Source organism: Salminus brasiliensis, chromosome 1 (genome assembly GCF_030463535.1).
Source record: "Salminus brasiliensis chromosome 1, fSalBra1.hap2, whole genome shotgun sequence".
NCBI lineage: Eukaryota > Metazoa > Chordata > Actinopteri > Characiformes > Bryconidae > Salminus > Salminus brasiliensis.
Window position 1 is genome coordinate 12,931,571 of NC_132878.1, and position 13,159 is coordinate 12,944,729.

Consider the following 13,159-nt stretch of genomic DNA (forward strand, 5'->3'; position numbering starts at 1 on the left):
ACAAAACTGTACACCTGTACACTATATAAATATATATAGATAGATAGATAGATAGATAGATATATGCAAACTAATTCTGATATATATATATATATATATATATATATATATATATATATATATATATATATATAGTGTACAGGTGTACAGTTTTGAGCAGGTGTTTATATATTTATATATACTATATTATATATTATTATATATGCGTGTGTGTGTGTGTGTGTGTGTTTGCGTGTAAATATATACACGCTGTATAGACAGGGAGGGGATCAGGCATAAGCAAAATCTATAATAATAATTAAAATAATAATAATAATAATTTTCACCCCAAAAATGAGGAAAAATAAACATGGAGCTCAAAACTGATTAAGTTTTAGAAACCTGACAAAAAAAAACAACAACTTGAGAAAGACTACACTTGTAAACCCCTTTTACCTCTAACTCTATTTCCAGCAAGCCTGTAAACCACACACAGTAAGCTAGACCTCACTGAGCTCCAGCGCTGCTGTGCGTTTCTTTTCCTACCTGTATTCAGGCAAACTCCGCCCACCAGCGCAGAACTTGGGACACTACCAACCAATCCTAGCGCTGGAGGGGCGTGGCCTGAGGCAGGCTGTTGAGTCAGACCTGTGCTACTCGTAAAGGGAGGGAGGGAGGGAGGGGGGCGAGGGGGGCGTGGCGGGAAAGTCGCGGAATCGTTGGCGTTCCGCGGCACGAGGAGGGGGAGTGAACATCATCCAAAATAAAAAACCGCGCGCCGCACGTTCGAGCGGAATCACGAGCGTATAAATAGTGGTGCCGGACACGCTCGCGCTCTAACCGCCGGGAGAGCAGCTAGCAGCCCACGGGTCCTCGCTGTTCCTCGCTCTCGCGTCGTTACCTCTCCATGACAAGCTCTCTCGCGCTCTGAGTTCGGGTCGCCTTAGCAACCGCGTTATTTTTTGTAAGGGGGAAACTGCCCGCTGAGCTCTGCCCGTTTCAGGAGGCCTACAAACATAGACAAACACACAGAAACCACTTGTTTAAGGTCGAGTTGGACATCTCAGTTCACACACGCCTCCAGAAAAGTAGTGTTGTGTGTCTCTCTTCCTTTTCGCTTTATTTACATCTAGCCTAATATGGCTTGCCACATACATTTGGTCCTGGCCACCCTCTTGGCGGTCGAAGCCGTCAGGTGTGAGTCCGTACAGTCCGAAGAGACCGTACCGGTGAGGCTCACTCCCAGACGCGGCGGGTTGCGGATGGAGGAGGCTGCGGAGAGGCAGGTGTTTAAGGTCTCCGCGTACGGGCAGGTATTCACGCTCGACCTGAAGCCGGACAGCAGTTTCGTAGCCCCGACGTTACGCATTCAGCGTATCAACGCTAAGCAACTCCCGGCCGCCTTAAACGGCGCTGAGGAGCCCGAGCGCGTTCACGAGGACGTGTCCGAGAACCGGGAGCGCGGAGAGGAGCTGAGGGGCTGTTTCTACTCGGGCTCGGTGAACGGCGACGTGGACTCGGTGGTCGCCGTCAGCCTCTGCCGCGGCATCCGGGGAACTTTCGTCACACGAGGGGACGAGTACTTCATCCAGCCCGCCGAGAACGGGAGCGGGGGGTCTTCCTCCGAGCTCCATGTCGTCAGAAGACGGGTGGTCGCTGCAAACAAGAGCGAGTTTGACCGAGCACGAGGCGACGAGGAGGTGAGGGATGACAGGAAACGGCGGGAAAAACGATTCGTGTCATCCGCGAGGTACATCGAGACGCTCGTGGTGGCGGACTACTCGATGACTCGTTTCTATGGAGACGAGATTAAGGTAAATGTGACCAACACTGTCCCTGTAGAGAAGTACTGCCAATAGATTAGGACTCTCTGTAGCAGATTGACATGAACCTGTTGGCACCATGCCTAATGTCAGGTGTGGGCTAGGTGGGGTATAAAGCCCCCCAGCATTGAGCTGTGGAGCAGGGGAACTGTGTTCTCTGGAATGATGGATGGTGCTCCGTCCAGTACTTTTGGGATGAGTAGGGGAGTTGGGGATTAGGGTGGGGTGGTGATCATCTAACATCCTGACCTTACAAGCGCTTTTGTTGCTTAATGCAATCAAATCCGCACAGCAATTCAGGGCAGTAGAGACAGTTACTCCAACCAGAGCAGGATAAACTCTTTAATATCCTTAATTTCAGAAGAAACAAGGAATGAACAGGTGTCCCAATACTCAATTTCTCATTAAATAGAACATTCAAAGCTAAAGCATGTTAAAAATGTCAAAAATAAAGATAGGAGGTTGTGACTCTATCTATTACAGTCGCTTTGAAGCTCCAGACCAAAACTAAACAAGTGAATCTGCGAAGTTCAGACACTAAACCCTGTCTTGGACAATCAAGCACATTTGGGATGAGGTGGAAACTGTAAATTAGATTGTACTGTGTCTCCATTCCTCCTCTAGCGTATCCACTTCAGCTCAGGAAGGTCTGACTGGCTGGCCCAAGTCTGAGAGCCACTGTTTAAGACAAAGCAGACCAAGACCAACAGTTCTCAGTTGTGTGGGTTCGTCTGTGTATACAGTCGGCTACCAAACATGTGGGTCGTGTTTGGTCCTAATTCTGTTGTCACTCCCTTATCTCATAAATGTGTCACTCACTCACCGTCATGCACAGTAGTGTTTTTCCGCTTTCCTGAATAAGATCCGGCCTTAGCAGGGTTTCCACGAATTCACGTGAGCGTGGGCGGCGTGAGGTGAACGTGGACTGGTGCGCAACCCCATAATCCCAAATAGCGGTCCACCAGCATTCCTCGGTCAAGTCTCTGGTTTGGCAAAGAATAACACATATGGCAGACACTTTACCTCTTTCGAAGGAAAATAAGTGGCCGTGGATGTAAACATCTAACCTGCTTCCTGTACCTTCCTGCACTTGATCTCCCAAGTCAGTTGATGGATTTCCTTTTGGTGCTGAAATGCCTCACTAAGCAAACAGGGCTGATTTGTAGGGGTGGATGCTCCGTGTCTTTTCTATGAGTGTATATCATAAATGTCCGCTTACTAAGTGCACAAACTGGCTTTACTGCCTTCCTCCAAATGAATGAAACCACACAGTCAAGCCATGTTGGCTACTTTGGGATCTTGAGTGGCCACAAATATTTACAGCTCTCCATGTTTTGTTGATCGTGGCATGTCCCTCCGTAAACAGAGGATGTAGGGAGCTCTTTAAGATTATCCTGTTGATACTTTTCAATGGTGTATAATTTACTGAAGGTGACAGCTGCCAGACCTGTTTGAAACCTTCTCCCCCCCCCCCCCCCCCACCTCCGTCTTCTTTCTTTTTTTCTTTTTTTTTAATCGAATAGGGAACACATGTGCTTTTAAAACACTGACTGGAATTTCAGGAGAGAAGGATGATTCAGGAAACTGTACGTGTCATATGATATTTCCATTATAGTAGCTGTTTTTCCTCCTGCCAGATCGCAGCAGTTCTTTCAAACACTTCAGACTGTGAAGGAATAATAGAGGTCAGAAAAATGGGAATGGGGTTACCCCTTTTACTGTCTCCAGCTCTCATATTAGCCTCAGACTAACAGCGAATATCATCAGCTGGCCTCAGGTCGTCTGAAGCTGTTGAAACACATGAAATATGGAATACAGTACGAACCACACAGACCACCAGCTTTTAAGAAGTGGTCTATGGCTGGCTTTCTCGCTAAACGTGTGGTCTGAAGCCACTGCAAGGCTGGAAAGCCAACTCTGCTATAATATATTGATGTATCTGAAATGTGACACTGTTAAAATGTACACGTTCTCCGTCTCAGAGCATGTGATGGTGCATCGAGGGAATGGGCGAAAGACAGGGAGAAGGAGAGTGAGAGAAAGATGGATGAAATAAAACTGCTGGCATGAGGGGCTTGAGTTTGACTTAGCACCATCTGGAAGAGAGAGGAGGCCAAGAGGAGTTTGTTTTTGAGCTCCTTCCACCCATTTTATTGACGGAAAGAAAAACACAAATGTTTAAATATTTGAGTCCCAGAGGCTTATAGATTTGGGTCGTCCCACAACTCTCTCCGCCATCGTGTTTTGTAGGGGGGTAGACCTCAGGTTTGATGAAGAGGGAAGTCACCTTATTCGCGGAAGCACAATTTTTGTGTCGTATCTGCATATGCAAAAATCTGCAGGTGGGAATTCAACCAAGAGGGATTACATAAGTTTCAAATATAAAAGCAGCGTACAGCAATACATCCAGGATGAGTTGTGAACATGTGCAAACAGAGCTGCATTTCCATGTTTCTGTAATTTAAAGATTGATAAAGAGTCCCTTGTGCGTCATTGTTTCAGCTTTTAGGGCGAAAGAAACTCTCCACTGGGTGAGATTTAGAGGCATCCTTTAGCCTTAAGCTTGGATGTTGTCCTGAATGTCGTTTTGAGCTAAACACGCTGTCCAGTCCAAAGCCAGTCACATTCCCAGCTGTGCGTAGGACTTGCAGTTTTGGTTTGCGGTTGGACTCGCAGCTTCTAAATAACAGAATTATAGCTAATCTCTCTCCATGCCTCCTTCTTCTCTCTCTCTCTCTCTCTCTCTCTCTCTCTCTCTCATTCTTTCTGCAGCACTACCTCCTGACCCTGATGGGAATGGCAGCTCAACTGTATGCCCATCCCAGCCTGAAGAATGCAGTGAGCCTTGTGGTGGTCAAGATGCTGGTAGTTGAGGACGAGGAGTTGGGCCCCGAGTTGTCCAGCAATGGAGGCATGGCCCTGCGCAACTTCTGCGCCTGGCAGCAACTCTTCAACCCCTCAAGCCAGCGCCATCCTGAGCATTACGATACCGCCATCTTGTTTACCAGAGAGGTGAGCCAGCAACCACAGGAACCACACTCACGATCTCAGAACAGAACAGCCCCAAGTGCTTGATTAACAGCTTGGATGGCCAGGACATTCTCTAGGAAGTAGAAGGTGCCCCATGTTGCATTTATTAGGGGGATGTGTAACATTATGTTCGGGCTAATTCCTTAATCGTTGACTTATTCTGTAGGTAATAATGATGCTATCATTTCAGTGGCGCTCAAGTTTCGTCTGCTAGTCTTGGCTCAGGCTTAGTTTTGGACTTGTGAAAGGTCCTGGTAATGTGAGGAGTGGAACACCTAATCCCATATTCACTATTAAGATTAAAAGTATCTGGGTCATTTGATTAATTAAACTGTTGGGAAGAGCGCTGCAGGCAAGTCTCCGCAACAATTCTCTGTACAAGGACACAACAACACATTTATAAGACGGAGTGGACAGATACAATCACTTCAGTCATTTGATTAAATAGACCTGGCTGTTTGCGTGACGCCTGAGATGTTTCAAAATGGGAAATCGTGACCACACGACTCATCAGGGAACCCCTTGTCCAGTCATGCAGACAGCGAGTGCAAACTCCACACTACTGCCAAGTACATAAGGTTAGGGCAGTACACAAGCCAAACTCGCATCCCCAGCTGAGTTTTGGCAAGACGTCCTGGGGCGGGTAACACACCAGAACTCTTGGTGGTCTCAGCTGCTTTGGGGCTGGATGGAGACGCAGGTGGTTTTGTTTAGCAGAGGTCAGGGCGTCTCTGCTTGTCTCTGAGAGCCTTCATGAGACGCATCCTTCTCATTGAGGGTCACTCAAGTCAGGGTCGACACATGCTCTCGCAAGCCATCTGAAAGGCTCTGGAAGCGTACCATGTGGTCCGGCCGTCACACAGTTAAATTCCCTCCCTTTTTCATTCTAGCACACAGTCTGCCATGTATTTGCTTCATTTTACGATGGAAACACTGACAAATATGTTTTGCTGGCAAGAGCCTACTTGAGGGAAAAAAAAGGTCTGTCTGGAACTAATGGAGCGATGTCTGGATATCAGTGTCTGAAATGTGTCCCCCCTCTCCTCTTCTGTCTAACCCTTTCCTTCCCTCGTTCCTCTCCTCTTCTGGTTCCTCACCCAATCTGCCCACCTTCCTCCCCAATTCTCTCTCTCTCTCTCTTTCTCTTGCTTATGCACCTCCAGGATATTTGTGGCCATCAGCATTGTGATACCCTTGGTGTAGCTGATGTGGGCACCATGTGTGACCCCAAAAGAAGCTGTTCAGTCATTGAGGACAACGGCCTCCAAGCAGCCTTCACTGTGTCACATGAGCTCGGTAGGGGTCACATATACGCTCTCTCTCTCTCTGACACTCACACAAACACACGCGCTTGAATGCCACCAGACTCCACTTCATGTCTCTGGCTGACATCTCACCCCCACTGAGTGTCTGGACCAGAGTGGATGCCCCATATTTAGACCAAGCCATTCATTAATGTGTGTTGAACCTTCTCAGCTTCACTTGAACAGTTTCCATAGTCATATTTGTAGCATTACGGAATGGCCGAACTGTAATGACTTAAGGGCATATTTTTATTCCATTAGATCATCTTAATTGCAAAGCATTTAGAATTAAGTTCCTTGCAATTTGTGCCAGTTGAGAGTCTGTCAACATAAATAGCATGGAAATATAATATATGTCCATTAAAGTATAATTGGTAATATTTTAGGTGTGTGTATATGTATATATACACACACATATATTCAAAGGTTTGGGCACCCTCAACTTACTTGATGAAATAACATGTGTTTTTCATTTTGCACAGTTTACAGAGAAGACACTTCTGCACAACTGTCAAATAACTTGGTGCAACACATGGTGCCATTGTCACCCTGACACTGACTCCCTCTTTCTCTCCTCCAAGGCCACGTTCTCAGCATGCCGCACGATGATTCTAGGAACTGTGAGAAATTCTTTGGGCATATCGATGGACACCACATGATGGCTCCCTTCTTTGTCCATCTCAACAAAACCCTTCCCTGGTCTCCATGCAGCGCCCTTTATGTTACTGAATTCTTCGACAATGGGCACGGTATGACCTAATTACCTCTGTACATCACAGTATTGCTCTGAAGCTTGTTTGTAAGAACTGTCTAGAGAGTTCAACAGCCGGTATATAAGCACACTGGGAAAAATAAGCAAATTAACTTTTTTAAAGACTGGACATCTTTTGTTGACAGCTGGATTTTCCTCTGTTAACACAAGGTCTTGAGTTTTCATTTGGTTTTGGCGCAAAAGCAGATTCTATTCCCCCAAGAACCAAACCAAAAAGTAATATTATTCAATAACATTTTTGAGACAGTTGTCCTAAATCATCAAGCTGTCGTTATATAGTTAATGGAAATGTGCCACAGGAGAAGGACTATGTAATTTTGAACTTAGAGTGCGGTGAAAAATCTGCCCGTAATATGGCCGCCTCAGTTTCATAAGTTTATTTTCTTTCGCTCTATCATACTTTTTTTTACAATACACTTCTGCCTCTACTCGCTCCCTAACCACTAATAACAGACCTGCAAAACCGCACTGTATAATTTTGCTGAGAATGTCAAAACTGACAGCCTATGTAAAGCATGCACTCTCTTTAGACCTCTCTCTCTCGCTCTCTCTTTCTCTCTCTCTCTTTCTGTCTCTTGTTCTCTCTCTCTTGGGTGGTATGCTGCCTTAGCTTGGGCGTAATATACTCAGGTGAACAGAACACACAAGGCGTGTCTGAGGTTGCTACAGGAATCTGTCCAGTGTTTCCTACGATTGCTCACGCTACTGTCTTTCGGAGAGGCACCTTAGGCCTCGCTAGAGCATTTCCAAAAAGCCTGAAAAAAAGAGAGAGCATTGACATTGCAAAAATATCACCGTTGAAAAATAGCAGACATATTTTCACCAGGCGTTGATTTATCTTGGTCAATATTTCAGTCTACGCTCTCCCGCTCCTGCTCTTCCTCTGAGTCATCCTCAGTGACTAACACATTCCAGCTTTAACAACTGTTTTCCCTCACTCATATGCTCAGCCTTGCCAAGCACATGCTGTCTGTTGCCACAGGTAGACATGAGCACTGATATGGCTGCGAGGCTCAGTTATTTTCCGCTGTTGCAAAGTCATAAAACAGTTTTAAGTATGCAAACTGTAAAAGGATTGCCTCACATTGTTGAAAGGGCTCCAAATAGCGAACGACTGAAGCTGTCCTCAAACCACATTTCCCACATTTTAAACCCAGGCAGATTTAAAAGTCAAAAATGTTTGTAAAGGAGAAGCTGACATTTGTGTACATTTGAAACGATACTGAAGGAAAAAAGAGACAGAGGTAGACATAGTCATTTTGTGTGTTATGGATTCTTGAAGTCTTTGAGCCGAAGTGAATTTGACTGGAGCTGCAGTATAATAGGTTGCATAATGGAAATCTCCAGATGGGAGACTATTCTGACTTACGCACATAAGGGTGAAGGGGGGTGGTGTTTTTGGCCAGAGAAATCTCTCTGCAATGAAAATAGTTCCCTCCAGCTACAAATGTGCACACCTGTTTACTCAAAATAAGAGGCTGCTTCAGCAAACTCGAACGTCAGCAGCATCGCCATCTGTCAAGACGAGACGGAAGACAGCAATTCACTCCTGCTGACTGTAATTAAAGGTGTCTCTCATGACACCTAGTACAGTATGCTTAGTTAAACATTAAACATCGTCCTTACTGCTGCTCTTTCTATCCCGTTCTGCAATTCTGTGTAAGTCATGTAGATATGAGAGCACTTTAAGGTGTGAATAACTGAAACATCATGTTTTCAGTCTCCCAACATGTTCACGTTATGTCTTCCACATTAAGGTGACTGTTTGCTGGACGCCCCTGACAAGGCCATCCCATTACAGGGCGAGTCTCCGGGTCATACGTACAGTCTGGACCGGCAGTGCCAGCAGGCGTTCGGCGAGGAGTTCACTCGCTGCCCCAACGCCCCAGAGGACCAGGCCTGTGTCCAGCTGTGGTGCCGTGAGGAAGGCAAGCTGCAATGCACTACCAGAAATGGAAGCCTTCCCTGGGCTGACGGCACACCCTGCGGGGAAGACAAGACTTGCCGTGGAGGCATGTGCATGTTGACTACACTGGAGGAGGCAGGACAAGAGGAGGTATGTGCACAAGACTGATGTGACTGCTATGTGTGTTTGAGCGTCACCTCAGTTTGATTTATTGGAATGTTTCACCCATCAGGATGTAAACATGCTGGGCAAGAACAAAAAGTGCCAGTAAATGCGTCTCTACAGATTAATGGCCAATGCTGTCTTTGGAAAACGGCATTTCTGCTGCATTGTGCTTATGGCTCCTTTATGTTTACCGCTCGTGGAGGTCCATTCCAAAAGAGCAGCTCATGCCAGCAACATTTTTTAAGTGTATCTCTCTCTCAGTTGCATTCAACCTTTCACGTTCTTTGTCCGTTAATTATCACTGTTTGTTCGGTTGGACACACTCTTCTGAGCACATTCTTTAAGGCTCTGGACGAGTCCGCCTGACTGTCAGACAGTCCAATTTTTTTCACCTTTAGAAATCCAACCAGCTCCTCCTCTTGGACCCTGACTGGGCCCCCTCTCTGAGGTGCTTAAAATAATCAATCTGCTTCAAATCCCTCTCTTAAATGCCAGACTGGCTGCTTCTCCTGCAGCAGGCGAGAGGGAGGGAGAGGTTAGAGAAGGAGCAACAGTGAGAGAGGGAGAGAGAGAGAGAGAGAGAGTGTTCATTTGCAAAGAGTCTTTAAAAAGTTGAATTATTTTTGGACCTTCCATTTAAGAAGTAGTCACATTGTATTCAGTAAAGCCTCCTAAATAGGCAAGATTATATTTGGGGCCGGCCTGCTAGAAACGTAAACCCGTGATGCCAGACAGCCTGGCTGTGAGCAGGAATCTCACAGCCAACTCATAAAAAGAAGGAATAAATGAAATGTGGTATTTCTGCACATGCCACGAGCTCCATGCATAGAGAGCAGCCGATGTCTGTGTGGCCTTTACACGACTGGTTAAAGCAGAGGTCCTGATGTGCCAGCCAGAAACTCTGAACCGCTGGCACTGAACAGCTGATATCACCTCTGGAAACACAGAAAAAACAGTGCGCATAGAGGCGTATAGTTTTAGGTAGTTGATACTGTAATTCGGTCATTTAAGAGAAGACTCAGTTTGGCACAAAGAACGTCAGGTTGCATGGTACTTGACACAGGTTACTCACTCATTGTGTGCATCAGAGAACATGCCTCTTTTACTCTATCCAGTCTTTTTGAAAGCCTCCTACTTAATAGCTCTTTTCACAACAATAAGGTATGAACCTGTCAATCCTTGCTTGTGTTCTAGGTTCCTGTGAACGGCGGATGGGGCGCTTGGGGCCCCTGGGGCCCATGCTCTCGGACCTGCGGCGGTGGGGTTGAGTTCTCCCGCCGTGAGTGCACAGACCCAGTGCCACAAAACGGAGGATCCTACTGCGTCGGCCAGAGGGTCAAATACCAGTCCTGCAACATCCAGACTTGCCCAGGAGACCATGGTAACAGTTTATATTTATACTTTGGGAGGCACAGGTCACATTATTGGGGAGGCCAGAGTGCAGAGGTGTTGTTTTAGGTCAAAGTTCACATTGTTTTCCCAGTTATAGGCACAGAAGTGCACTTAGCGAGTTTCCCATCACCTTTGTTAGACGCTGATTGTTGATCTGCCGTGATTCAGTAGTGACCCTTTTAAATTCTGCAGGTAAGAGCTTCAGAGAGGAACAGTGTGAAAAATACAACAGTGACCGTTATTTGGACATGGACGGGAACATAAAGCAGTGGATCCCGAAGTATGCTGGAGTTTCGCCCAGGGACCGGTGCAAACTGTTCTGCAGAGCCAAGCACAGCAACGAATTTAAAGTGTTTGAAGCCAAGGTGCTCATCCATTGCATGTCTTTCCCACTGACCTATTGATGATACACGATGATACACCTCTTTTAGCTACTTTAAGTTGCTCCCATTGGTGCACACGCACACACAGCTTGTCTAGTCCCTGTCAAGAAGTATTGCCAATAGAATAGGACTCTCTGGAGCAGATAAACATGAGCCTATTGGCACCATGCCAAATTTCAGGCATGGGCTAGAGGGGTATAAAGGCCCCTAGCATTGAGCTGTGGAGCAGTTGAAATGTGATGACTTGAGTTGAGAATGAGGTGGATTGCTGATTATCCAACATACTGGACTCTCCAATGCTCTTGTTGCTAAATGCAAGTACATCTTTACAGCAGTGTTCCAAAATCTAGTAGAATGCCTTCCTTTTAGTGTAGAGACAGTTACTCCCAAACAAAAGCAGGGAGAACTCTTTATTAATACCCTTGATTTGGGAAGAAACAATGAATAAGCAGGTGTCTCAGTACTGTTATACACATATAGAGTATGTGAATTACATTGTCCACTTTTTTCTCTCTACATTCGCCATAGGCTTAAGCTCAACAGCTGAATGCTTTATGACATCACTCTCTTTCCACAGTCCTGATGATATCATTGCCCTGCCACTAAACTCTTGAGCATGAAATAGTTTCTCTGTAGTAAAAGGTGAAATTCGAGCTTCCTTAACCCCACAGTCTGACTTTTGCCTTAAGCTCCTCAGTGCACTTTCCTGAAATTGATATTTCTCACTCTGTCTGATCGTAGCTGGTTTTGCGTCACTGGCCTAATGGTTTTGCCCCCATTTCTCTTTTATGTGGTTAAACTGCACAGCTGCTTCACTTTTTAAGTGAACGATTCAGAACTTTCTGACCTCACATCACATCATTTAATGTTCTTGTGTGTCATCTTTGGCCTTTTTTGTTTTGACCAGGTGGTGGATGGTACAACCTGTGGTCCAGATACCACATCTATCTGTGTCCAGGGCCAGTGCATCAAGGCTGGCTGTGACCAAGTTATTGGCTCCAACCTGAGGCTGGACAAGTGTGGTGTATGTGGAGGAGATGGGACAAGCTGTAGAAAAATCAGTGGCTCTCTGAACAAAGCTACGTAAGTGAGAAAAGACAAACTAGTAACAGATTTAAAGTTCTTTCACTTTTGTTTATTGAGTAGGTACTCAAAGCTGTTATTATATTTCTACAGCTTTGGCTACAATGACGTTGTTACTATCCCTGCTGGGGCCACCAACATCGATGTCAAACAGCGCAGCCACCGTGGAATCAAACACGATGGCAATTACTTAGCAGTGAAGGCTGAAGACGGAACCTACATCTTGAATGGGAACTTCTCAGTGTCTACAGCTGAACAGGACATTCCGGTGCGTGGTGCCGTCCTTCGGTACAGTGGCTCTTCCACCACCCTTGAGCGGCTCCTCAGCTTTCAGGAGCTCAAGCAGACCATTACCATCCAGCTACTTTCCACAGCTGGCGATGCCTCTCCACCCAGGATCAAATACACCTTCTTCTTGGCCAGGGATGTGCCCTTCAGCAAACCTGACACAGAGAGCAGCCTTTCCCCGCACGTCATTATTCCACTCGGGGGAGCCAACTGGGTCCTGGGTGAGTGGTCAGAGTGTTCCAAGAGTTGTGGTGCTGGCTGGTCCAGGAGAAGCGTTGAGTGTCAGGACAGGGCAGGATCCCCATCCTACTTTTGCGACGCAGACCTGCGGCCAGTCGACATCCAGCCATGCGGGGACCTGCCCTGCCCCGTGTGGCAGATGGGGCCATGGTCAGTGTGCTCGCGGACATGTGGTCACGGAGAGCGCAGACGAAGCGTGCTCTGCATGGACTACACCGGCAAGACTGTGGAACCAGAAAAGTGCAACCCAGATAAGAGGCCAGAGGCTGTTTCGGGGGAGTGTTTTTACCAGGACTGCTAAAACTAAGAGTGTGCCTTATGTTAGAAAACAGGGGGAGGTGGTAGCAGAAGCATGATCCATAGGATAGGTAGAGGATGAGAGAGCTATTAGCACCCAACAGCACCCTTCCCTTTTGAATGGCAAACTGACCATGCTTCAAAGGTAAGCAAAGAAACTCTAACCTACAACATGGGTGCAGAAATCACTTGTCAAGCATAACCAGGGCATTTAGTATGGGGTGTTACTTATGTGACCGATCAGTTCTCGTTGTTCATATTCTCAAATTTAGCTTTTAAATCATCTAACCACTATTGACGTTTTTTTTTTTTCTTGCCCCATTGAGATCTACCTCAATCTATAAAAATATTGTAATGCTTTTTATTTTTTACCTATCTAAGAGGAGTCTTTACCACAAAGGAATATTACCTTTGCACAAACCTGCTGAAGCTCTGTTTAAATACAACTGGTGAAATACCTCCATATTACAGTGCATCATATCACAACACCACATCAG

General features: G+C 46.1%; 1 protein-coding gene across 1 annotated transcript; it reads left to right on the top strand.

Annotated features, from left to right (window-relative positions):
- Positions 1-726: 726 nt before the first annotated feature.
- On the top strand, positions 727-12,993 carry adamts8a (ADAM metallopeptidase with thrombospondin type 1 motif, 8a). The gene is made up of 9 exons (XM_072669928.1): positions 727-1,793; positions 4,575-4,814; positions 5,996-6,128; positions 6,718-6,885; positions 8,666-8,964; positions 10,174-10,360; positions 10,564-10,736; positions 11,662-11,837; positions 11,931-12,993. Exons 1-9 carry the CDS (start codon positions 1,119-1,121, stop codon positions 12,664-12,666), a joined length of 2,787 nt encoding a protein of 928 aa, XP_072526029.1. The 5' UTR covers positions 727-1,118; the 3' UTR covers positions 12,667-12,993.
- Positions 12,994-13,159: the final 166 nt, after the last annotated feature.

What these genes read in the sequence shown, in the direction of transcription:
- adamts8a (XM_072669928.1), top strand. Translation starts at nt 1,119, where the DNA reads ATGGCTTGCCACATACATTTGGTCCTGGCCACCCTCTTGGCGGTCGAA. An exon ending in CCATCTTGTTTACCAGAGAG is followed by an intron (nt 4,815 to 5,995) that starts GTGAGCCAGCAA and finishes ATGCACCTCCAG; the next exon opens with GATATTTGTGGCCATCAGCA. An exon ending in AGGAGGCAGGACAAGAGGAG is followed by an intron (nt 8,965 to 10,173) that starts GTATGTGCACAA and finishes CTTGTGTTCTAG; the next exon opens with GTTCCTGTGAACGGCGGATG.